This window comes from Haliotis rubra, unplaced genomic scaffold, assembly GCF_003918875.1.
Source record: "Haliotis rubra isolate DU_JTF1 unplaced genomic scaffold, ASM391887v1 Scf201, whole genome shotgun sequence".
NCBI classification, from domain to species: Eukaryota; Metazoa; Mollusca; class Gastropoda; order Lepetellida; family Haliotidae; genus Haliotis; species Haliotis rubra.
The window spans coordinates 117,907-145,031 of record NW_025766015.1 but is presented as its reverse complement, the minus strand read 5'-3'; the positions used below and the strand labels follow the sequence as shown (position 1 = coordinate 145,031).

The window sequence follows — 27,125 nt, the reverse complement described above, 5'->3', positions numbered from 1 at the left end:
AACATAAAAATACAGTTGAAATTCCTATATGCGTTTCTTTTTGGGAGAGTATATATTATGAACATTAGGGGTCCTAAGACTGATCTTTGAGGGACGCCTGCTATTACTGGTCCGACATACTTCGCCAACCAGTTGCCAACAAGTACTGTAGTGATTTTGCGAGTTTTATAGGGATACATTTGGAGAAGGTGAGGTGAGACACTGGATTTAACGGGAAAAAGACTTCCTCCTCCACTCATTATTAATACTATTATTTCTGTATGTGTTAAGGAAAACAGGATTATACGAAACGGTTGAAGTTTACCACATTGGGAAACATCATCACCGAATAGCCCTTCTGTTGTGACAACGCTCTCACAGTGAAACCAATCTTCTCCTGATCCTGAGTTGAATAAGTCAGTGTTATGGCCGTGGTTGTCAAAGGATGTGTTTTCATACCTTTGTAAACTCAGTTCATATAACCAAGACATATCACGTCATACGGTAATTCGGTAACTTGTCTCATTTCAGCATTTCTAATATTCTACTGCCCAATGATTATCCGTGAAAAAAGTTAGGTAAAGAGTACAAATACGGGGATACTGTATCACTGGCCACCTCGTGTTTGTACTCTTTAGCCTTCAATCACCACCACTGGCTTCTTCATTTTGTATTGTATCCCGTCAGGTCTGTTACCATGTTGTTTTAGTGTATCACTGGCCTCATGTTCATGTTTGTATTACATATTCATTCCTCAGCATTGTTAACATGTATGTATATATTCCCCTGATACACTCCCTATCATTCATCTGATGAAGCATCAAGCATACGCTACATGAAACGTCGTGTTATTCACAATAAAGAAGTTGACATCCATAAATCTTGCTTTTCTTTTCTCAGAAGGAGATAGTTATCAAATGAAGGAATATATTTTAAGTATTTATGATAAAGTCTTTCTGGTTTGATAATGGAATCATAGACATAAAGCACCTCTGTAACTCTAATGGTCTATTTTCGTTTGATGATTTCAAGACCAGATATCCACTTAGAGGAACATTCTTAGTTTATAACAGGGTGATAAAATATATTCCAGTCTCCTGGAGAGATGCTGTCAGTAACAATAAATTCGTAACCCAAAAATCTAGTGATCAATGATGCAGTATATTCTCTCCCTGTATCTTCCAAAGGATGTAGAATGTTTTATGACAAATTGAGAAAAACTGATATTTTACCTGAAGTGTGTAGCAAATGGGAAAGTTTGATTACTACCTCATTACCATAGAGTAATATTTTCACTAACTATAGAAAATGTACTCGTGATATTAAGCTATTGGATTTCCAGTTAGGTTTATCCATAAGATTATATATACCAAAAGAGAATTAATGCAAATGAAATTAGTAGATTAAAATATTTGTATATTTTGCAAAACAGAACCTGAAGATATTGTCGATGTTTTTATCTCTTGTGAATATGTACTTAAATATGGCACTTAAAAGAGCAAGGGAGCTCATTGGCTAAAAATAAAATATTGCCCATCAAATCGCTGACTCTTTTCAGTGTGGGGCAGGTTAAGGCCAAGGGCGTCAATGGCGAACGGGTACGACACAATTCTATTTGCGATGAATAAATGTATGTAAAACTCATTATGACAGTAAGATGTAAATGTCTCCGAAAGAATGGCGACTAGCGCGCTGACAGGCGCCATCAGTTCAACATGTTTTGGTGAATGTCGTACGTGTATACTGTGAAATAAACAAGAAAATGGGTGAGTTGGTTGTACCCCATAACCCCTACATGCCACTACCCCTACAGCCCAGTACCACAGTGTTAAAACAACACACGGCATTTACCTGTCTGGCATAATGAACTGACCCAAAGAGAGATTAGTGCATAGAGTATACAGATGAGATCAAAGGGAGGGATTAAACTGTTCTTTAGTGTTTTGTGTCAAGGAAATTTGGGATTAGCTAAAAAGTTGTTTTAGTTTCATGATGAAAGATAAACCTCTAGTGAGTAGAACAATTTTACAAATTGGATAATGTGTAGGTTGTTAAATGTTGAAATTAAGTTGTTTTAGTGCCATGATAAAAGATACACAGCATGATTGAGAAGTGGAGGGGAAATGAGAGGGTGAGACGAGAAAGTAAATTGAGATAGTTCGGTATGGTATATAGCTGCTGACAACAAACTAACATGGCATCAACAGGGCTGGTCTGAGTAATGTTGAGTTTGTTATGTCACGGAGAGGTAGCCCCCAAGTCCTATTTGGATTTGTTATCTTCACACTAAGAATGTCGAGAGACAGTCTTGTGTACACTGGAAGTGTGTTCAGTCAACATGCAGAGGGAAGAGTCACAACTGTTGGCAATGTTGTAAGGAATACGACAGAACATAATCACCCACCAGAGGATAGTCAGAAGGTCCGGTTTGTCAGCAACCTGAGGAAGAGAGCCAGGGAGGAGTCAACACAGATGCGCACCATCTACAACAACGAGCTCACCAACCTTTAGTTGTGTGTTGTTATGTCTCTTAAGTGGATTAGTCCATTGTGTGGAATAGGTAACAGGCAGTGGATTAACAGTGCAACAGACCGTAAACTATGTTGTTATAAGCTGTAGGGGTAGTGGCATGTAGGGGTAATGGGGGTTACCGGTGAGTTACCGCTACAAATTCTGAGCAGGGATTTTGGCTCGGAATCGAGAAATCGCGATTTTTCTAGCTTCCGAAGACCCTAGCACCAAAGGTAATGCTTCGATTTTTGTGCTCTATGTCTTATTTTGTAGGTAAATCTATTGGCTTGAAATGTGTGCATACTTAAAATGGGACAGATACAGTGAACATTGTTAAATTCGCCCTGAAACAAACTTGGTGTGTTGACCTCGTTACATCCCTTTCCTTTATATAGTGATAAGACCCCGTTAGTGACAGCACATACCTTGATGGCAGTTTTAGCGTTACAAGCCCCTGTGATCTTGCATACACCTCAAACCAGATTTGATAATAATAACACTCCAATAATTCAATCAATTTAGTTTCAATTTTCTGTTTACTCTATATTTGATTAAGGTTTCATCGCATTGTATTTATGTGAAAATGGTTTGAAAATACAATATTCAAATAATTCAACGCTTGTTCGCATTCCATATAAACTTGTATAAGGATGATAGATTTAATCGATGAAAGAATCCGAAGCAGAACTGGTGGCCAATGAACAGAGGAAGTATTTCTTTATCCTCTCAGTCTTAGCCATGATAATGATCCATTACAGTTTATAGTGTCAATGTAATGTTAGTAACAATTCGATTTTTTGTGTTTTGATACTGACATGAAGACATTGAATGGTTGAAAAATACTATTATCATGTCATATTCTTTAAAACTGAAAGCAGCACTCACCATGATTCCTCTCAGGTAGTGTGTCAGTGTGTGTGTGTGTGTGTGTGTGTGTGTGTGTGTGTGTGTGTGTGTGTGTGTGTGTGTGTGTGTGTGTGTGTGTGTGTGTGTGTGTGTGTGTGTGTGGTTGTACGCCGCTTCTAGCAATATTCCATTCTGTCAGGAAGTGATGAGAGCGCTGCATTAAGAGCAAATGATCATCATGTTTTCTGGAGGCAATTCTAAACTTGATGCATCAGTGAGAAAATTTATTTCGATGTTATTCCCTATTTTGACGGGTACTACAAGTTCCCGAACGTGTCGGGTGCCATCAGTGGAGGAGAGTACGCCTACCTTTACGATGACACCGTCACTATTAGTGATTCATAAGCAATAGCTAAGGGTACAGTCGTAGTCGTATGATAGACTATATAAATAGATATTTCATGTATTTATGGAAAGGGTTCTGTCTGTTTCACTAACAGGTTTCACAGCAGTAATCACCAGTCTTGAGGTTGATGATGTTTACGGTAGCTGTTTTAACGAATACGACAATGTGACAGGCGATACTGATTGCACGTAAGTACACTACATCCTCCTTTTCCCTTCCGTTAGGAGCCCATCAAATGAAATCATGATGCACAAATGTTAACTTGCGGGTAAAATGATAGTGGATGTTGTCAGTTAAAGAATAAAAACACGATATCTGTCATTGTCATTTGTGATTGTTGCAAAATATGTATTTAAGGAACCGAATGTTCTTGGTACTGACCACAACAAGAACCTTTGCAGTACAGTAAAAATACAGCGTATAAGGATTCCGAATAACGTCTATCCCCAGGAGTCGATTTCTCTAAGAAATGTTTATTTGCGAATACTAGCGTTTTGATAACATATACCTTTGAAATTCCTCGCATCTTGTATACAGAGCCCTGCAAGACTACCTGGGTTGCCTTGAGGGCTCTTTGGAGACACACCTGTTTTACTTCCCAGCTGGACGTGCCTTGACGATCAAAAACGCAAAGTGTAGTAAGCAGCAATTATGACACGAACCTTTCTTAATTCTTGGTTAATCAACTTTTTTGCATCGCCAGTCCGTCCTCACAGTGCGTATTAGATAATGTGGTGTACGTGGTCGAAAACCGATTACATAGGGAAATTCGCATAATATCGATCACTGGGTTTGTTTGGTCATGACACCGTTTTTCACATATCTCAATCATTACTTGATCACTGCAACACTGACAAGCAAACGATTATTTTACTTTCAGCGCCCGATTTGCCAAAAAGCTACGCAGTTGCTGTGAAGACTTTATGGGGACTAAACAACCAGATATAGACCAAATATGCACGTAAGGTTATAGAATAACGTGTAGATCATTTTTTGTTATTACATGTGTATATTATTGTTCTGAAGTTCTTACTTGTTGAAAGTAGATGCATTGTATCATGTGTTGTAAAATACATGAAGATCAAATTCTTTACTTACAAACCTGAAGAATGTCAACAATGCTGTTCCTTCCAGCCAGTCCGACGTCAGCTTTCTAATACAATTCAGTTCCATTTCTTCACTATCTCTTACGGACGTTTCTATTTTAACAATTACAGAAAAAGCTCACCTGTAACGCATGCTTCTTCTGTAGCAGCTTTTACTGTATATAATTGCCATAGCGGCTCAGAAACGACATGTCCACAAGATAATGATGCAGTCTTCATACATTACAAAAAGGAAACAGGTCGATGATTTTAATTTCGAGGGACAAAAATATTTTAAGAATGCTTCGCTCATTCGTCCGATGCATTTAAAGCCTCGAAGCTGATTTTCGTATGAGAAAGTTCATCCGATGCGACCTTCTATGAAATGGTCCACAGATCTTCCAGCAGAGGGGTATTGTATTTCAGTAAAACCCTGATTTCAAGGAACTTGTAATTTATTATTTCCTTTGCTGTTCTCAAAGCCCTTTCTTGATGTTTCGCATAATTTGGAATTATTTCCGAGTATCCTCTAACTGTATGATATTATACTGTATACAACTAGAAGGGATTAAAAAACTCTATAATATAAACATTACACAACCATTCCTACAAATGTTGCTGAAATGCACAAACAAACTGTCTAGTTAACCTTAAAACAGTCAGGATAAATTTAAAAGTAATATTGGCTGCGTAAACATGAAATATCTCTTGAAACTTTTGTCGATTAAAATTACATACCACACCTTACATTTACGTGGGGCGGTGGGGTGGCCTAGTGGTTAAAGCGTTGGCTCGTCACGCCGATGACCGGGTTCGATTCCCCATATGGGTACAATATGTGAAGCCCATTTCTGGTGTCCCCCGCCGTGATATAGCTGGAATATTGCTAAAAGCGGCGTAAAACTAAACTCACTCACTCACTTACATTTACGTAAGTCAAACGTAAGGTTTGACAGTTTGTGTAAGAGTACCCTGTACCAAACTTGATTCGTAAGAACGAAATTATATGCACTTGCTATTAATCTAGTCTAATATTTTGTTGTACATTCAACAATCTTTAACAATATATATTCTCGAAATTTATTTCTGGTTAAACATCAGGCACATTTTGTAAATATAGTTGAATGAAGGAGGGTCGACCACTGCACTAGGATTACCTCCCCTGAATCACACGTTTATATGTCATTGAGCTGATGCCATGAACTGGTTTGATATGTATTTTACCATGACGAATGTAATGTTTATCACAGAAAAAGATGCTTGCTCGCCAAAACCCTGCAAGCATGGGGGGAAATGCAACGTACCTGAGGGGGGCAACGTAACCGTCGGCGGCAGTAACTACACGTGTGACTGCACGTCTGGATACAGCGGACTGACGTGTGAGGAAGGTATGGATTAATGGAGCAGAGTGATGTTGAAATGTTTTGACTTCAAGCATTTTAGACCCGTGAAGATCCGGTTAGAACTGGGTTCAGCAACTCATGCTTGTCGTAAGAAGCGACTAACGGGATCGGGTGGTCAGGCTCGCTGCCTTGGTTGGCACATGTCATCGGTTCCCAATTGCGTAGATCGGTGCTCATACTGTTGATCACTGGATTGTCTGGACCAGACACGATAATGTACAGATCACCGCCACATAGCTGGAACATTGCTGAGTGCGGCGTAAAACTAAACGCATTCATTCACTCACTCTGTTTCAACCACACTTGCATGACACGGGGGCGTTGACAGATGCGTTGACAGATGGTAAAACGTCGCGGTGCTAAACAACCAATCGTGATCAGTCACTAAGTTTCCATGACTATATGCTGTGGTAATATCGCACGGAACAAAGGAAATGTCATGGTAGACGTAGATAGTGATAGTCCTGATAGTGATTGTCCTGGAAGTGGCCATCATGGACATTCCGCACTGATAGTTGTTCATGACGCTACGTTTGTTAACATCTGTACCAGGTCCTTGCGCAGGCCACAGCTGCAGTAACCACGGGAAATGCAAAGCTGACAAGGACGACCAAACAAAGCCTCTGTGTAAATGTGACGATGGCTTTTCGGGAGACAAATGTCAAAATGGTAAGCAGGAGATATACCTTTGTAACATAATCCTATGACATCAATGTGTTTATTTACTCTTTCTGAATATAGCAATTGACCAAGGTTTTGCGTCTGTTTATGTTTATGAGAGATTTCTTTACTAGCTGTAAGAAAGTATGTATCTATGCAAAAACAGCTGGACACAACATACGATTCGAACCTACCTTACGCATGGTTTTGTCAAATTGTAATTGCAAATATTAGTCGCAACCCCTATCGGCTGATCAATAGTTCGAAACAAAGGGTGATTAAACAAATATCGAGATCGTTAGTTAAACCATGGATTATCGCGGTCATCGATTGAGCAATGAGTATAAGTTGTGTATGCATTTACATATTTTTACAGCAGGCACAGCCAATGCGATCTATCTGTCGTCCTTCCTGGCTACTCTCCTTGCTGCCCATATCATCAGGATGACCTTGACCTAAAGAGCAACGCTGACGTAAACGTGAAACGAGCCTTCGTTACGTGTTCAAATCTGACTTTACAAAACATGCATATGCTTTCACTATTTTCATTGTGTGCTAAACGTTCTTGTTTATGATTGTTCATGGAGTTCTTTTTTTGGTATTTGTGACGAATCTATAAATACAAACTAGTATTTTAAACACACTTGGAACAATCCAGTACAGCGTTGTTAATTATCTGAAATTATACAATACAACCGTAGCGGATTGTCTTAAAGGGTATCCGAAAGTATTTCTGTGATGGCTGAAGCTGATGACGTGGCCATTGTGTAGGTCACTGAATAAAAGTGGATGTTATCTACCCTTTTGAACAAAAACTATATGTCGAATACATTATATTATATTATATGTCTTGAACTGGTTTTGGAAATAAACGCCCTTTGTTCTGCAAAAGTGTTCATGTGTTTGGTGAGGAAATGCTGTATTCTCTAAAGGTAGATTATTTTTTCGCCCAGTGATTTACAGAACTTATATATTTGACTCGGAAATAAGCCTGCAGAAATACATCAACAACATCTGTAAAAGTGTTTACAATCATATGAGAAATATCAACCTGATCTGGAGGTATTTTACAAAACTTCAGCAGCTCTTTACCAAACGTATGTACGTAGAAGTAGATTTGTGATTGTTCCATTGTCATAAGGATAATGCTTTGAACAAGGTCCAGAAGAAACAAACATAGTTCGTACTAGAAAGCATGAACACATAATTCTAAACATCTGCAACTCTGGAATTCTGCACTTGTATCCGTAATGTTTAAGGCATTTAACAACGCAGGGATACGATGACATGCGAGACTGACCTCCCGATCCCTTAAGTCGGCTTTTACGACAAACGTGGCTTCCTGAAGCCAAACTTTAAGCCGGATCTTCACATTTACCTACTTGCTTTAAGAACTATGCACTTTCAAAAATTGATGGATGAATGGATGGATGGATGGAAGGATTATGGATGGATGGGTTTATGGATGGATGGATGATATAAACCTTGCTTCCTTTTCAAATGTTTGTGTGATATACAACTTCATGTTCATCGGAGATCAGTATTCTGAATGGTTACACTTTTCTTATAGACACCTCTAAGTCGTTTGACACGGACATCGTCCTTGCGAAGACATCAATAGCCAACATGTCGATCCATGAAAAAAAAGGCGGCAGATAAAACATAACATCTGCAAATGTTCGATATCGGAACATTATTAAACCATTTTAAGGTGTATCGTTTGCATGCAACCATGTTTACAGTTTGCACGTACAAGAAAATGTCTATACATAATTTAGGGACACCTTCGGCAAATCTCTCATTTTAAAGAAGCGGTGATAAAATGCAAATACAGCATTAGAAAAGGTTTGGTTTAGTTTGGGTTTTGTTGAACGCCGCTATACGCCGGCGGTCTGTATATATAATCGAGTCTCTACCAGACAATTCAGTGATCAACATCATGAGTATCGATCTACGCAGTTGGGATAAGATGACATGTGTCAACCATGTCAACGAGCCTGACCACCCGATCCTGGTAGTCGCCTCTTACGACAAACATGGGTTACTGAAGATCAATTCTAACCCGGATCTTCACGGGTCATTAGAAAAGTATCAAAGAAAACACATGCCAATTTGTTTTCAAAAGGCTCAGTATTCATCGTTACCTCCGTCGACTACCAGACGGGGGGACCGCCGCCATATAGCTGGAATATTGTTGAGTGCAACGTTAAACAACAAATAAACAAACAAAGCAAATAAACAAACAAAATGCAAACACTGCAAGGTCAGTCAGAGTGAGTTGACAAATAACTCCACCTTGATCTTCATGATTGACACCTGACCAAACCGTACATGGGGCAGGCACTTCTTCCTGTCACGTTACCTCATTTATATTGCATCCGGAAACAGCTCTCCTTCCAAACGTCACAAGAACACACAAATCACCCGACACTAAGTGGTACAACAGCTCATCAAACATGACGTGTTTCAGAACAGGTACATTGAGTGAGTGAGTGAGTTTAGTTGTACGCCACTTTTAGCAATTTTCTAGCAATATCACGGCGGGGGACACCAGAAATGGGCTTCACACATTGTACCCATATGGGGAATGAAACCCATGACGAGCAAACGCCTGTAACCCCTAGGCTATCCCACCGCCCCTGCAGTTCAGGAAATCATGCACAAATCACTCTGTCAAAGTCACAACAGTCACGCGTCTTTCAATGCTGGCGCCCGATGGCATGAATCATGGAAGTGACATCAGGGAAATGAAAAATCTCTCACGCATCATTCTGGGATGTTATAGCAGCTGCAGAAGGACGCCAATGATTGTGATTGAAGTACCGAGACAAGATTCTCCTAATTACAGGGTTTGCAACAGAACGTTCCTGGAGTGGCGTTACAACACGATAACACAAGACCACAGGTTGCTCAAACTGTACAGCAGCACCTCAATCAGAACAATGTCAATGTGTTACTTTGGCCCGCAAGATCCGTGGATGTGTCACTCATTGGACACCTCTGGGTTGAAATGGACTGATGTTTGCGGCGTCTTCGTCGAACAGGAAACCAATCCTCAATCGGATATCTAATGATCTTCCCCAGGATTTTCATCGAGGTTTAGTGGCCTCATTGAGGCGAAGGTAAAAGGCCTGAGTCAGTTTACAAGTCTACTCTCTGGCATGACACTGTGAACATGCTTGTCAACCCCCTCTTGTGTTGTGCCGCTGCCAGTTGTGCTATTCTTACAGACTGTTGATCGCTACCTTACCTTGAAACAGTACTTGTTTAACACCGATTCTCTTGTTTGTGTGTCTCAGTACCTCTTGCCTTTGACTATATTTGAAGGAATTTACTTCATGACAATTAGTGTAAGGCATTAGATCATAGGTGTACCGGAAGTTTAGCGTCTTGACCAAATTCTCTTTGGATTGCAATAAACGCATCAACAAACCGACCGCATCAACTAAACATTTTGAGCATGTGCTATCTACGAAGTCTGGAATTCACGCATTATTCTGACAATAAACACTGGACGTGTACTTACACTTTTGAAACAAAGGCTTGACTGAAGGCAATGGTGTAACTATACATATAAATTCTTCAGCCAGTGGTTGCTTGGTCCAGACGATAGTGGTGCAACTGTACCTGTATTCTTTCAGTCAATGGTTGCCTTGTGGAGACAGTGGGGTAACTATACATTGTATTCTTTCAGTCAATGGTTGCCTTGTGGAGACAGTGGGGTAACTATACATTGTATTCTTTCAGTCAATGGTTGCCTTGTGGAGACAGTGGGGTAACTATACATTGTATTCTTTCAGTCAATGGTTGCCTTGTGAAGACAGTGGGGTAACTATACATTGTATTCTTTCAGTCAATGGTTGCCTTGTGGAGACAGTGGTGCAACTATACATTGTATTCTTTCAGTCAATGGTTGCCTTGTGGAGACAGTGGTGCAACTATACATTGTATTCTTTCAGTCAATGGTTGCCTTGTGGAGACAGTGGTGCAACTGTCCCTGTATTCTTTCAGTCAATGGTTGCCTGGTGGAGACAGTGGTGCAACTGTACATTGTATTCTTTCAGTCAATGGTTGCCTTGTGGAGACAGTGGGGTAACTATACATTGTATTCTTTCAGTCAATGGTTGCCTTGTGGAGACAGTGGGGTAACTATACATTGTATTCTTTCAGTCAATGGTTGCCTTGTGGAGACAGTGGGGTAACATTGTATTCTTTCAGTCAATTGTAACTATTCTTTCAGTCAATGGTTGCCTTGTGGAGACAGTGGGGTAACTATACATTGTATTCTTTCAGTCAATGGTTGCCTTGTGGAGACAGTGGGGTAACTATACATTGTATTCTTTCAGTCAATGGTTGCCTTGTGAAGACAGTGGGGTAACTATACATTGTATTCTTTCAGTCAATGGTTGCCTTGTGGAGACAGTGGGGTAACTATACATTGTATTCTTTCAGTCAATGGTTGCCTTGTGAAGACAGTGGGTAACTATACATTGTATTCTTTCAGTCAATGGTTGCCTTGTGGAGACAGTGGGGTAACTATACATTGTATTCTTTCAGTCAATGGTATTGCCTTGTGGAGACAGTGGGGTACAGTGGGGTAACTATACATTGTATTCTTTCAGTCAATGGTTGCCTTGTGGAGACAGTGGGGTAACTATACATTGTATTCTTTCAGTCAATGGTTGCCTTGTGGAGACAGTGGGGTAACTATACATTGTATTCTTTCAGTCAATGGTTGCCTTGTGAAGACAGTGGGGTAACTATACATTGTATTCTTTCAGTCAATGGTTGCCTTGTGAAGACAGTGGGGTAACTATACATTGTATTCTTTCAGTCAATGGTTGCCTTGTGAAGACAGTGGGGTAACTATACATTGTATTCTTTCAGTCAATGGTTGCCTTGTGGAGACAGTGGGGGGGTAACAGTGGGGTAATACATTGTATTCTTTCAGTCAATGGTTGCCTTGTGAAGACAGTGGGTAACTATACATTGTATTCTTTCAGTCAATGGTTGCCTTGTGGAGACAGTGGGGTAACTATACATTGTATTCTTTCAGTCAATGGTTGCCTTGTGGAGACAGTGGGGTAACTATACATTGTATTCTTTCAGTCAATGGTTGCCTTGTGGAGACAGTGGGTGCAACTATACATTGTATTCTTTCAGTCAATGGTTGCCTTGTGAAGACAGTGGGGTAACTATACATTGTATTCTTTCAGTCAATGGTTGCCTTGTGGAGACAGTGGGGTAACTATACATTGTATTCTTTCAGTCAATGGTTGCCTTGTGGAGACAGTGGGGTAACTATACATTGTATTCTTTCAGTCAATGGTTGCCTTGTGGAGACAGTGGGGTAACTATACATTGTATTCTTTCAGTCAATGGGTTGGGGTAACTATACATTGTATTCTTTCAGTCAATGGTTGCCTTGTGGAGACAGTGGGGTAACTATACATTGTATTCTTTCAGTCAATGGTTGCCTTGTGAAGACAGTGGGGTAACTATACATTGTATTCTTTCTTTCAGTCAATGGTTTCTTTCCTTGTGGAGACAGTGGGGTAACTATACATTGTATTCTTTCAGTCAATGGTTGCCTTGTGGAGACAGTGGGGTAACTATACATTGTATTCTTTCAGTCAATGGTTGCCTTGTGGAGACAGTGGGGTAACTATACATTGTATTCTTTCAGTCAATGGTTGCCTTGTGAAGACAGTGGGGTAACTATACATTGTATTCTTTCAGTCAATGGTTGCCTGAAGACAGTGGAGACAGTCAGTCAATGGTTGTTGTGGAGACAGTGGCAACAGTCAATGGTTGCCTGGTACTATACATTGTATTCTTTCAGTCAATGGTTGCCTTGTGGAGACAGTGGGGTAACTATACATTGTATTCTTTCAGTCAATGGTTGCCTTGTGAAGACAGTGGGGTAACTATACATTGTATTCTTTCAGTCAATGGTTGCCTTGTGGAGACAGTGGGGTAACTATACATTGTATTCTTTCAGTCAATGGTTGCCTTGTGTGAGACAGTGGGGTAACTATACATTGTATTCTTTCAGTCAATGGTTGCCTTGTGGAAGACAGTGGGGTAACTATACATTGTATTCTTTCAGTCAATGGTTGCCTTGTGGAGACAGTGGGGTAACTATACATTGTATTCTTTCAGTCAATGGTTGCCTTGTGGAGACAGTGGGGTAACTATACATTGTATTCTTTCAGTCAATGGTTGCCTTGTGGAGACAGTGGGGTAACTATACATTGTATTCTTTCAGTCAATGGTTGCCTTGTGGAGACAGTGGGGTAACTATACATTGTATTCTTTCAGTCAATGGTTGCCTTGTGGAGACAGTGGGGTAACTATACATTGTATTCTTTCAGTCAATGGTTGCCTTGTGGAGACAGTGGGGTAACTATACATTGTATTCTTTCAGTCAATGGTTGCCTTGTGGAGACAGTGGGGTAACTATACATTGTATTCTTTCAGTCAATGGTTGCCTTGTGGAGACAGTGGGGTAACTATACATTGTATTCTTTCAGTCAATGGTTGCCTTGTGGAGACAGTGGGGTAACTATACATTGTATTCTTTCAGTCAATGGTTGCCTTGTGGAGACAGTGGGGTAACTATACATTGTATTCTTTCAGTCAATGGTTGCCTCAGTCAATGGTTGCCTGGTGGAGACAGTGGGGTAACTATACATTGTATTCTTTCAGTCAATGGGTTGCCTTGTGTATTCTTTCAGTCAATGGTTGCCTTGTGAAGACAGTGGGGTAACTATACATTGTATTCTTTCAGTCAATGGTTGCCTTGTGGAGACAGTGGGGTAACTATACATTGTATTCTTTCAGTCAATGGTTGCCTTGTGAAGGAGACAGTGGGGTAACTATACATTGTATTCTTTCAGTCAATGGTTGCCTTGTGAAGACAGTGGGGTAACTATACATTGTATTCTTTCAGTCAATGGTTGCCTGGTGGAGACAGTGGGGTAACTATACATTGTATTCTTTCAGTCAATGGTTGCCTTGTGTGAGACAGTGGGGTAACTATACATTGTATTCTTTCAGTCAATGGTTGCCTTGTGGAGACAGTGGGGTAACTATACATTGTATTCTTTCAGTCAATGGTTGCCTTGTGGAGACAGTGGGGTAACTATACATTGTATTCTTTCAGTCAATGGTTGCCTTGTGGAGACAGTGGGGTAAATATACATTGTATTCTTTCAGTCAATGGTTGCCTTGTGAAGACAGTGGGGTAACTATACATTGTATTCTTCCCCGCCAGTCAATCATACTCACTCGCTCACTCTTTCAGTCAATGGTTGCCTTGTGAAGACAGTGGGGTAACTATACATTGAATTCTTTCCGTCAATATTTGGTCAAGTCTATATTATTCTCTGTAATTTTAAGACTATGCGAGTTAAGGTCCACTGGCAAACTGTATCGCGAATAGGGTTGCGCAACAAAGAGAAAATGTCCAGTCTTCCTATACTCATGCCAATAATGGTTGTCACCCCCTTCAATTTTTATAATTGGAGAGGGGTGTTTGGGGTGTTGGGGGTTGGGGTGGGAGGGTGCTGACAACCATTATTGGCATGAGTATATATGCGAGCGAAGCGAGCAAAGGTTGGCAACGTACTTCTCTCGCTTCGGTTCGAAAAATATTTTTAATATCAAAATAAAATATCGCCACCATGAAAGGTAGACACCCATTTCCACACTGGGTTGTGCTCTCATATTTCCAACCTAATATTTAATAATTACTCACGTAAAATCTATTTAATTCAACATGTGGCATGTCAAATGGCTCTTCGCCTCCGTTACCCCTGCCACTAGTGCCAGCTTCCGGTTCAACGGAGTGACGCAGCCCTATTTGCGCTACAGTTTACCTGTGATGTATCTCACCCATTCTGCGGCATGCAGTCCTGACTAACAGTGTTAACACCACCACATGTATCGTTCGTGCTTTACCGCTTGCTTTGACTGGTTCTAAACACAGAACATTGAATGTTGCTTGGCATAATAAGAAATATGACTGTATAACATTTATCAGTGACACAGTTTAACTGATTATGTCAGGCAGTGAGGTGTGTAGACATTTACCGAAGCAGGCAGGGGGTTCTCGTAGCAATGAAGTCTTATCTGAATTCACTACTGTTGTTTTCGGCTTGTCACAATGGGTAGACTGTAGAGAGATTTTCACAGGTGGGGGTACACCGACTAGTGGTGGTCCGATTAATTGAAATAATCGAAGATTGGTCGCAGTGACTAAACGACCAAGCAAACGATCATGTTTTCTCTAAATCGAACACAAACAACTCTAGAACACTTGCTTTCATTAACAGTATTTTTCACTAGGTTGGTTTTGTCTGTTACATTTCATAAGCACTACAAGCTCGTTCCAAGTCATGATTGAATTTATCTTAAAGACTCCAAGAAATTTATGTTCCTCCATACTAGTCATCCTTTAAAGATGTGAAAGTTTGCACAAAAAACCCCAAAGAACTACATGTTTTTTTCCTTATTTTTTTGTGCATTAACACATTTCATAAATGACGCTAACCAATTATTTTCGATGATTGATCGGTTGTCATGAACCAATCATCAATTATGAGATTTTAACCAATTCACAACACTAACACCGACAGTTAGGTCAATGTCATTGGAATACAATTGTTCCAGGGTAAATGAGTGAGTTTGGTCTTACGCCGCTCACAGCAATATTCCAGCAATATCACGACGGGGGACACCAGAAATGGGTTTCCCACAATGTACCCATGTGGGGACTCGAACCCGGGTCTTCGGCGTGACGAGCGAACGCTTTAACCACTAGACTACCCCACCGCACCAGTATTCATCTTAATACGCTCGTACAATTATCTGAAAATAACAGGTAGAATTTAACCAGTAGGCTACCCCACCGCCCTTCCTGTCTAGAAGACAGCGGTGTCACTATACATGTATTCTTTCAGACAATGGTTGGTTGAAAAATATCTAAAATCTTTGAGACGTTGAATTAGTGTTTCCGACTTCATCAAGAGCTCTCGAAGACTGCCTCATTTGCAAACACCTGGAATGACTTATATAGGACAAAGTCTACAATCTAGGGTTGGCTATCGATATCAATCATAGAGATCGATATAATACTATTTACCTAAATATCGATCAATTGTCGATAAATATCGGAGCACAAAGGGAAAAAATGACTGAAAGAAATAAATATATTTGACATCACTGGTGAATGACGACATGTTTTTGCATGGATTATGAACAAAGCAGCGTCCTGAACATAATTTAGACTGACTGGTTTTACGCCGCTTTTTAGCAATATTCCAGCAATATCACGGCGGGGGACACCAGAAATGGGCTTCACTCATTGTACCCATGTGGGCATAATTTAGAAGCAGACCATGAATAAAGTCCTAAATTTGTATATTGTGTGAGAAAATGAAACCGTTTTTCAATCACAAAAGTTAATGTACGACATTATCAATAACACAATTTTCATATCGATAATCATTAATATTGTTTCCTATGGACGATATTTTCCATTATCAATCAATTTAGCCAATCCTATCTCAATCCACAAATAACAAGTCGGTTGATTATTTGAGAACATTTACTAACCCCTGACAGTAGTCTTAGCAATTGGTGTTATCTTAATTCACTCCAGCTTGTCACAATGGGTAGACTGAACCCTGAAGGAAGGTTGCTTAATAAATATGTCACGTATTCCGGTGACAGAGCGATTTTGTATTTTGTAAGGGGAGATAAGGTATCAATTGCTGGTGACGTAAATGTTGATTAATCTGCTCGCTGATCAAGGATCAATATTTGCTCTTGTTCTCGCAAGACTACTATAAGTTTGATGGTTTAGTTTGACACTGTGTCCAGACAGCGGGGATCGATACCCAAAATGTCACTTGTTCAAGGGCATGTTCAAGGCCTGATTGTGCTTTATGTTTTATTGAATCATATTATTATATTTTTACAAACGAAAACCGAGTCCTTTTTTACTTAAGTTTGTTCCTTATATGAAGATCTGGGCTAGAATTGGTCTTCAGCGACCCATGCTTGCCGTAATAAGGGACTAACGGCATAGGGTGGTCAGGCTCGCTGACTTGGTTGACACACGTCATCGTGTCCCAATTGGGTAGATCGATGCTTACGCTGTTGATCACTGGATTGTCTACTCCAGACTCGATTATTTACTGACCTTCGGAATACAGTTAAACTATTGCTGAGTGCGGCGTTAAACAACAAACAAAAAAACAAACATGACACAGCTTCAGTACTGCACAATGCTGCATCAATTATGTTTTCATTGTTTCATTAATTTCTCATTGATTCGTGTACTTTCTCGTTGCTTCAAGTTTCTTTCAAAAACTTGAAATTTCGAGTATTTTCTCTACTTTAAAATTCTCGTTAATTCAAGTTTCTTGAAAGACTTCACGTACTTGATATTTTTGAATTTGATATTTTAAATTTGAAGCAATGATAAATTAATCAAAGCAGGGAAAAAATAATTACAGTAACGAGAAAATACTCGTAGCAACGAACAATTACTCGAAATTTCAAGTTTTTGAAAGAAACTTAAAGTAACGGAAACATTATCGAAGCAACGAAAAAACAGTTGAAGCAACGAGAAAATAATCGAGGCAATGAAAACATAATTGAAGTAAAGAGAAAATAATTGAAGCAACGAGAACTGTCGCTGAAGAAAATATGTTACGGTACAAAAGTGGCAGCATTAAGCTTTCGTAGTAAACGACCAAGGCTTGTGCATACTTAAAACTTTCCCCTCACTATATGTTGACACGAAGTGGAAGAACTGTAACACTGATAAGAGGGGCGTAAAACCTCTCTTGCCACAAACAAAAACCAAACACAAACAAAGTCACTTAGTTTAATCTAATGACTGTGCGAGTTTATACATCTCACCCTTACAGTTACTTACATTGCTGATTAACGGTGTTATCGCCGTCACTCGTGTCGTTAAGCGTTAACCCTGGTTATGACTTGTACTCAACACACGGTATATTATTGATTGGTTGGTTGGTAGTTGTTTAACGCCGCGCTCAGCATTATTCCAGCTATCTGACAACGGTCTGTAAATAATCGAGTCTGGGCCAGACAAACCAGTGATCAACATCATGAGCATCGATCTAAGCAATTGGGATACGGTACGTTATTGAATGGGGCCAGTACGTTATTGAATGTTGCTTGTCATAATAGGAAATATCCCTTGATCAGTTGCATTTATCACAATTTCACGGATTATGTGATGACATTTTTGAAAAGTGAGGTTTTAAGATCAACCGGAATAAAAACAATTATCTTACCCCACACATAAATGTCGTTTTCAGATTGACTGAGCTTTCTTCTATTATTTTCAATGCTCCCAGCTTACAAGCGAGTAACACTTTTTATGTTACCCGCTGAGAATACCGAACTGTGGGAATTCATTTGGTATTTCGTGTTAGTAATTCTTTATCTCGAAAAATTGCCTAACTCTGGTACTCCTAATTATGATCCGACCGCCTCCGTGGTGTAGTGGTTAGAGCGTCCGCCCGGAGAGCGGAAGGTCGTGGGTTCGATCCCCGACCGCGTCATACCAAAAGACGTTAAAATATGGTACTTGTTGGTCCCTGCTTGGCGCTCGGCATTAATGGGTACAACAAGGACTGGTCGGCTCGGAGTCAGTATAATGTGTCTGAGTGGGGTATTCATGCTTCACTGCGGCATGGTATCTCAGTGGGCTAGCACTATAAAACCAGCTTAAGACTGGGCCAGTACAAGCAGCCGCACATACACATACACACGCATACACGTCGTCATATGAGCGAAATATTCTCAAGCACGACGTAAAATCCATTTTCACTTCACCTCACCTCACCTAATTATGATCCGATACAGTTCAAAATTAACATTGAGGTGTTCGGTAAGATAAATGTACGTTGTTCACTGGTCACAAGGGTGTCATGGGTTGATGTACCCGCTTTGCTTGTTTATGTTCCGAGCTCGAAGTGCTTATGATAACATTAAGATTACAAAAAAAATTACAATGTTTGTTCGTTTGTTTGTTTGTTGTTTATCGACGCACTCCGAAATAATCCAGCGGTCTGTAAATAATCGAGTCTGAACCAGACAAACCAGTGATCAACATCATGAGCATCGATCAACGCAATTGGGATACGATGACATGTAACCCGGATCTTCACGGGTCATATTTCTAAAGAACAGAAATAAAGTTATAGTCAATAGATAGCTATCGCAGTTGGAGTTCATTAGTTCCATTGTGACAATTTTGGAATAATCCAAATATATGACCACGGCCTGTACATAATCAGGTTTGGACCAGACAATTCAGTGATCATGAGCATCGATGATATCGCAATATATCTGACCACCCGATCCCGTTAGTCGCCTCTTACGACATGGGTTACTGAAGACCAATTCTAACCCGGATCTTCCCGAACCTGAATCAGTGAGTGAGTGAGTGAGTTTAGTTTTACGCCGCACTCAGCAATATTCCAGCTATATGGCGGCGGCCTGTAAACAATCGAGTCTGGACCAGACAATCCAGTGATCAACAGCATGAGCATCGATCTGCGCAATTGGGAACCGATGACATGTGTCAACGAAGCCAGCGAGCCTGACCACCCAATTCCGTTAGTCGCCTCTTACGACATGGATTACTGAAGACCAATTCAAACCCGGATCTTGAAGGACCTGAATGAGAACTATGGCTGGCTCAAAATGACGGGCTACCTGTCAGCAATATCACTGCGGGGAAACCAGAAATGGGCTTCACACATTGTACCCATGTGCGGAATCGAACCGGCTCTTCAGCGTGATGAGCGGGCGCTTTCACCACTGGGCTACCACAGCCCCTTGGGCGTACAAAGGCAGACTAAATTACACACATGGATAATTTGAAATCAGTTATGACACTATGTGTTCCCGAAAATGTACTTGCACAATTTTCAAGAAAATTTGATTGTTTGCATGTTGCCTGACTCCGCTTGTTGTTTGTTGCCAAGCGACGGGTGCCTGCAATCAAACCAGAAGATCAAGTGACGCATCTGAACAAGTGGCAAGATAGAAGATATTACAGATATACAACAAGTTGACACGATAGCGCATGTAAAACATGCACATCACGCGTCCAAACTGAGCCGCTCCTAAAACTTATGCAGGGAGGACCAAAGACACAATGTGTGCTTAGAATAGGGTCAGATCCTGTTAGATAAATCACCAAGACAGGGGCACACTTGTGAACAAACTACACCCGTCCACTTCACCCCCCACAAACACTTAAAGCGTGTTAGGTTATATAACTCGAACTGTTTTGTTTCGTTACCATTGTAAACATGTTCTTGATTCCAATTTCACGATCAAAGATAGAGTTGATCTAAAAAATAGTATTTTTAGTTTAATATATCCTTTAACGCATGTCATCATGTCCTGTTTTGACATAAGGGCTACTATTTGTGAAATTCTATATCACGTGTCAAAATGATCCGATTTGAATCCTATCAGGCAATGAGGAAGTTACCATTGCTGAGAGCGAGAAACAATTTCTTCACTCATGTCAGGTTGTATAAATCAATTTGAAATGTTTGGTAACTACAAACAGAAAAACACATGCAAGGTTTAATCATTTGTGTAATCAAATATTGATTGTTGATAGTTAGAACATTGAGCGCTTTGAACCTGGGTTCACATTATAGTTAAACCAAGTTATAATGTTAGGTTTTATAGTGAATAAAAGCAAAAGAATTGTTTTTAAAAAAAAAAAAAAGCCTAAACTATTAAACCTCATGCTTTACATAAATACATCATTTATATGGTATATGACCACTAAAATGTAAATGTAGAAACATTTTTATTAACGACTCTCTCAGAAATACTGCAACTAAATGGCGGCATCTGGAAAGTAATCGAATCTTGACCATACAATCAAGTGGTTAACATAAAGAGCCTCGATTAACACCTTTGGGATACGATACATCAACCAACCCATAACTACCATTAGAGGAAACTGCTTGAGTGAGTTTCGTTTTTCGCCGCACTCAGCAACATTCCAGCTATATGGTGGCGGTCTGTAAATAATCGAGGACTGAACCAGACAATCCAGTGATCAACAGCATGAGCATCAATCTACTCATTTGAGATATGATGACATGTGTGAACCAAGTCAGCGAACCTGACCACCCGATCCCGTTAGTCTCCTCTCACGACAAGCATTGGTTGCTTAAGACCAATTCAAACCCGGATCTTCACGGGTCTCCAGTTTAAGAGGCATTCTGACCACGGTTTCAGCATGAAACGGTCTTGTGCGCCAGTTGATGCCCTTGGTCTACCAGATCGACGTCGGTCATCAACGCCATTTGTGTGTCGGTATCTTGATTGTAATTTGTTAATTACATTCTGTGAATCGTTACGTGATATTGACTCAACTTGGCGTGAGGGCATGAAATTCAAACACGATTTAAATGGAGTAATCTTTTCTAATTCCATATACAATCATGGCCAAACTTGGTTGGCAAGTAATGTCCCTCCAAAATGGAATGTCTCCAACATTTTTAAAGAGTACAAATACACATACCAGAATGTTTTCAAATATGTACATATCTATATCTCTCAAACAAAACGCTTTCTCAGTTAACATCTGTTGTACATATCCTAGCCTATGTCTGTCACTTGTGTACTTTGTTGTAAGATGAATTGTGTAATTATCTGGAGAGGGCTTTTCTAAGTTGGATAACTTGTGCCCAATCCTTTTCTTGAATGAATAAAATATGTTTAAAAACATGTTCTAATGTTCTTTTAAAAGTTGATAAAATTATCTGTTGAAATGTGACACGTGAAGGTCCGGGTTCGAATATTGATCTTCAGTAACCCATGCTTGTCGTAAGAGGCGACTTACGAGATTGGGTGGTCAGGCTCGTTGAATTGGTTGACACATGTCATCGGTTCCCGATTGCGCAGGTCGATGCTCATGCTGTTGATCACTGGATTGTCTGGTCCAGACTCGATAATTTACGTACCGCCGTCATATAGCTGGAATATTGCTGAGTGCGGCGTAAAACTCAACTCAGTCATCCTTTTGTTGAAATGTCATGAAGCATTTTCTGCCACAAGCCTAATTACCGTTCAAGTAAAGTAGCTCAGTTTCATATTTAAACAATATGGATAACATAGTCCATGAACATAAGCTTTAGATCAATGATCAACTACTGCCTCAAAATGTTGCTAATTTCTATGAAGAACTGCATCGAATTTGGATATATATCTTTCAGTATTCATCATAGTGTGTGAGAGAGGGGGCGGTGGGGTAGTCTAGTGGTTAAAGCGTTGGCCCGTCACACCGAAGACCCGGGTTCAAATCCCCACATGGGTACAATGTGTGAAGCCCATTTCTGGTGTCCCCCGCCGTGATGTTGCTGGAATATTGCTAAAAGCGGCGTAAAACCAAACTCAGTCAGTCAGTCAGTGAGTGAGAGAGTTTGGCTTTACGCCTCTTATGCAATGTTCCACCAATATCACGGCGGGGCACACCAGACATGGGCTTCACTCATTGTACCCACGTGGGGATTTGAACCCGGTTCTTCGGTGTGACGGGCCAACGCTTTAACCACTAGACTAACCCCACCGCACCAGCATTCATCACTTGTACGAAATTATCTGAAAATAATAAGTAGAATTCGTCAGGCATCCAGGTCATTTGCCTTAACAGCTGAACAGGTTTGAGAGGAAATTGTTCGTACGTAGAACTCGCAACCAACCGTTTGCTTTGACTCCCTTTCCTTCAGTTGTTTATCGTGATTACATTGATATTGATATGTATACTGCAATCGGCATACATGTATATAAAGGAGCTGACCGAGTCCCTGCACAGTAAATTGTAACACTATCAACATGGCGAGTCGACCTGCCAATCAGCAACACATGCGTTGGTCGGACAATATACTGAAAACAAAATATAACGCATAATGTACTAGAGGTTCATGTCGGGGTTGAATTTTGTGTAAGGTAACTTAATTATCAAAGGATTAAGATGTTCTTTAACACGTTTCGCTCGATTCTTGAACCTCCACTATTCGAATAACGAAAGTGTTCAAATAAACAAAGACCCTTTATTCAAAGAGAAGCTACTCTAAACCTAGTCTGTCTAAACATGACGACTATCTGGAATCTAGATTAACAACTAGTCTCTGAAATGAACATATTTCTACAGAAAAAAGCCTCATAGTGAAAAAAAACCCAAAATATAATAAAAAGGAACCCTGAGATTTTGGAAATCTAGACTTACCACATTTTCTAGTCTTGCGTGGGATTTCTTTGATATATTTGCTTTGACAGACTAACTGGAATCATAATGTTACGCTAATGTTACAATGACACAATTTGTACATATCGGCCAATTCCAACTTTTTAATATGTGCAAAACAAGACAAAGCAAAGAGCCACAGGCAGAAATATGGTGCTGGTGTTGATTTGTTTCGCCATTAAAATATCCATACTTGAATATGTCTCCATCCCAGTTAGACACTAATGTTGTTTTCATAATGATCTGGGACGGTGTGGTAGCCTAATGGTTTAAGCGTTCGCTTATCACGCCGAAGACCAAGGTTAGATTCCCCATGGGTGTAATATTAGAAGCCAATTCCTCGTGTCCCCCGCCGTGATATTGCTGGAATATTGCAAAAAGTGACGTAAAACCATACTCACTCACTCATAATGACAGCATCCCATTAGTTTATCCAGTTGCACGATGGATCTTTTTGACACGATCGCCGATTAAAAAAGCCATATATGTTTGTTTATAACACTGAAAGTTTTACCATCTTCATCTTTCATGTTTCACCAACATTATTTTGCTTTGTTAATTAAGATGTACATATATATGACAATGAGCTTAATGAATATGTATAGGTCTGGACTGTGACCATTTAAACCCTGAAAGTAACATCAAAGATAAAATTCATAGCAACATTACAGTGTGTACCAAAAAAATGATGACTAATTTATTGTACCTATGAATCACTTTATTGAACGTGTGTAATCTTTCATTCTATGGTTTACACAAGTCATGAATTCGGGGAAAGACTTCTTATCTAACAACCTATTTTTAACGATGGCTGTTTATGGCATCTTGGTAACGTCTATTGTTGAGGTGTTGGGAGGGGATTCGGTGCATTATGTCGTGGTTCTCGCCATAGGAATTTGAAAATTAATATATACAGGAGAATACTTGACGGTTATTTATTTAGTCGACTTTTCTAAAGGGGTTTCCCCCACTGTACTCAAGAAAATCGAACTTGAACCTTGGTCTTCGAAGTGCGAAAGCTTTAATCACTAGTGAACCATTCCGACCCCATATAATAAAATACTGTATGCATACAATGCTGATACCGTTCTCATAATGTTACACATGGAGACTGTCTACTTACTGAAAAATACGTGAACAAAAAAGAGCAAATTCTAAATTAAATTAAATTAATTTTAATAATTGTATGTACGTACAGTCCAGTCAGAGGATCTGTAATATACTCTCCCAAAAAAGAAACGCATATAGGAATTTCAACTGTATTTTTATGTTTATTTTGAAACATCTTGTAGGCTTTATGAGTCAATGAAATATAGCGAAATTGCACACTGGAATGCAGACTTATCCGTCTTTGGCACCAACTCGAGGAAAGTCAGTTTGAGTGTCACATGGAGACGTGTGGTGGCGCTGAAGTCAATACCTCGTGTGACCACAGTGGGCATCCAGAACTGCACGGCATCGCCTCGGCATCGAACGAATAAGTCTCAGGATCTCGAGTTGCCCAATCGCAGCCCACTCTGCCTGTAGTGCCTGTGCGAGTTGCTGAAGTGTCTGGGGCTGAGGGTTACGGCGTCGCACCCGTCTGTCCAGGGCATCCCACAGATGTTCGATCGGGTTTAAGTCCGGTGATCTTGAGGGCCAGGGGAGCACATTGATGTTGTGGTTCTGGAGGAAGTCTCTAGCGTGACGTGCTGTGTGGGGCCTGGCATTGTCCTGTTGAAACAACTCCCTCTGGCGATCAATGATTGGAAGGAAGTGTGGGCGTAGGATTTCGTCACAGTACCGTTGAGCTGTCAGGTTGCCCTGGATCATCACCAAATCACTTCTCCTACGGCAGGTGATCGCTCCCAACATCATAACATTGCCCCGGCCGAATCTGTCCACCTGGGGAACGCAAGCGTCGGCGAAACGTTCACGTCGACGTCTGTACACCCGCATTCTTCCATCGCGTCCTTCCAATAGAAATCGTTATTCATCACTGAACCAGATTCTACGCCAATTTGGTAGGTTCCAGGCCTGAACGTTGGTGCACCATTGAACTCGATGTCGACGATGTTGTTGTCGAAGCACAGGGCCAAAATAAGCCTCTCTCAACCTGTTCCTGGCGGTCTGTGCAGAAAGCCTCCTCAAACCGGGTATTTGTCGAGCGGTACTGGTCGCCGTAGCTGTTCGATGACGCAGGTGATGTACCCGGATGTAGCGCTCCTGCGCCGCAGTGGTCGCTCGAGGTCGCTCACTATGAGGGGCATCTGCTACCGAATTCTGCCGGCGATATGTCTCCCGGAGCTGTGAAATGGAACTTTGGTGAACATTCATGCGTCCGGCAACTGCACGTTGAGACTGGCCAGCTTCAATGGCGATATGACGGTTGGCTTCACTTAGACGTGGCATTTTGCGTTCGTCAACAATATTCCAAATACAGTGAATAATCGACAGACAGCGATCAACCCTTTATAACCCATCATTGAGACTATCTGATCCCCAACTTCCACGTCCATTGCATGTGAATTAAGTATTTTGTGACACTATACGCCGAAATTGAAAATCATGCTGTTAAATACGGGTAGTTTACGGATGGTGCGTTTTTGTGATGTTTCAAAACATAAACACCATAGGACTCATAAACAGAGCAAAACCTTTTGTAAAATGAATCACGTTTTAATTCATTGCTACATGAAATTGCTATTTTCATGATGAGTATATTATTCTGAAAAATACAATTTTTATAACAATATACGAAAATATTCATTGAAAATAATATTCAGATAACAATGAAAACAGCCTGGTACCTTGTCGCATCACAACAATGGCTGCCAAATAGAATGTCTTTGTATCTGCAGTTTTGTCTCATTGAGGACTAGTATGCTTTGGCCAACTTTACCTGAGAAAACTAGCTGTTTATCGATGAATATATGAGACGCATACACATATTTCAGGTACATCTGCCAGTTTCACCTAGGAAACGGGAATCCTTTGATTAGTGCGACAGATGTGAGAATAAGCCATGCCCAAGAAGAGAGCCTTAGCGAACACCAATTATATAGGTTACATTAGTTAGGTTATAATTCTTTTGCTGTTGGAAGATCGATGCGCATTCTTCTATTGAGTGGCCATATATATCGGACTCCTAATATACCTGGACTCTTAATATACCTGGACTCTTAATATACCTGGACTCTTAACATACCTGGACTCTTAATATACCTGGACTCTTAATACACCCCTTGGGACTCCTAATATACCTGGACTCTTAATACACCCCTTGGGACTCCTAATATACCTGGACTCTTAATATACCTGGACTCTTAATACACCCCTTGGGACTCCTAATATACCTGGACTCTTAATACACCCCTTGGGACTCCTAATATACCTGGACTCTTAATATACCCCTGGGGACTCCTAATATACCTGGACTCTTAATACACCCCTTGGAGCTCCTAATATACCTGGACTCTTAATATACCTGGACTCTTAATACATCCCTGGGGACTCCTAATATACCTGGACTCTTAATATACCTGGACTCTTAATATACCTTGACTCATAATACACCCCTGGGGACTCCTAATATACCTGGACGCTTAATATTCCCTTAACAATTTTTCTTGACTTGTATCCAACCTGAAACTTAATCACCGACGTGTATCCATGTCTTTAACCTTTTAATTTTATTTCATAAGATGCAAGGCAAATCAGGGACTGTGTCTCGTCCTGGAATTCTAAAATCTCTGATTCCCTCTGATTAGGTTCTTTCTTCTGTAACCACGCACGCATTTGAATAGTGGATTCCAAGTCCAATGACATTCAACATTGAGTGAATGGGTTTAGTTTTACGCCGATTTTAGCAATATTCCAGCTATATCACAGCAGGGGACAATGGGCTTCACACGTACCCATGTGGGGAA

The 27,125-nt window shown here is 40.4% G+C and overlaps 1 protein-coding gene across 1 annotated transcript; it reads left to right on the top strand.

The window, feature by feature from the left end:
• The first annotated feature begins 5,365 nt into the window (after positions 1-5,365).
• On the top strand, positions 5,366-7,781 carry LOC124275694 (adhesive plaque matrix protein 2-like). The gene is made up of 3 exons (XM_046711320.1): positions 5,366-6,215; positions 6,783-6,899; positions 7,267-7,781. The coding sequence occupies exons 1-3, from the start codon at positions 6,026-6,028 to the stop codon at positions 7,347-7,349; spliced, it is 390 nt and encodes a 129-aa protein (XP_046567276.1). The 5' UTR covers positions 5,366-6,025; the 3' UTR covers positions 7,350-7,781.
• The last annotated feature ends 19,344 nt before the right edge of the window (positions 7,782-27,125 follow it).

What these genes read in the sequence shown, in the direction of transcription:
- LOC124275694 (XM_046711320.1), top strand. Translation starts at nt 6,026, where the DNA reads ATGAACTGGTTTGATATGTATTTTACCATGACGAATGTAATGTTTATC. An exon ending in CGGACTGACGTGTGAGGAAG is followed by an intron (nt 6,216 to 6,782) that starts GTATGGATTAAT and finishes CATCTGTACCAG; the next exon opens with GTCCTTGCGCAGGCCACAGC. An exon ending in GGGAGACAAATGTCAAAATG is followed by an intron (nt 6,900 to 7,266) that starts GTAAGCAGGAGA and finishes ATATTTTTACAG; the next exon opens with CAGGCACAGCCAATGCGATC.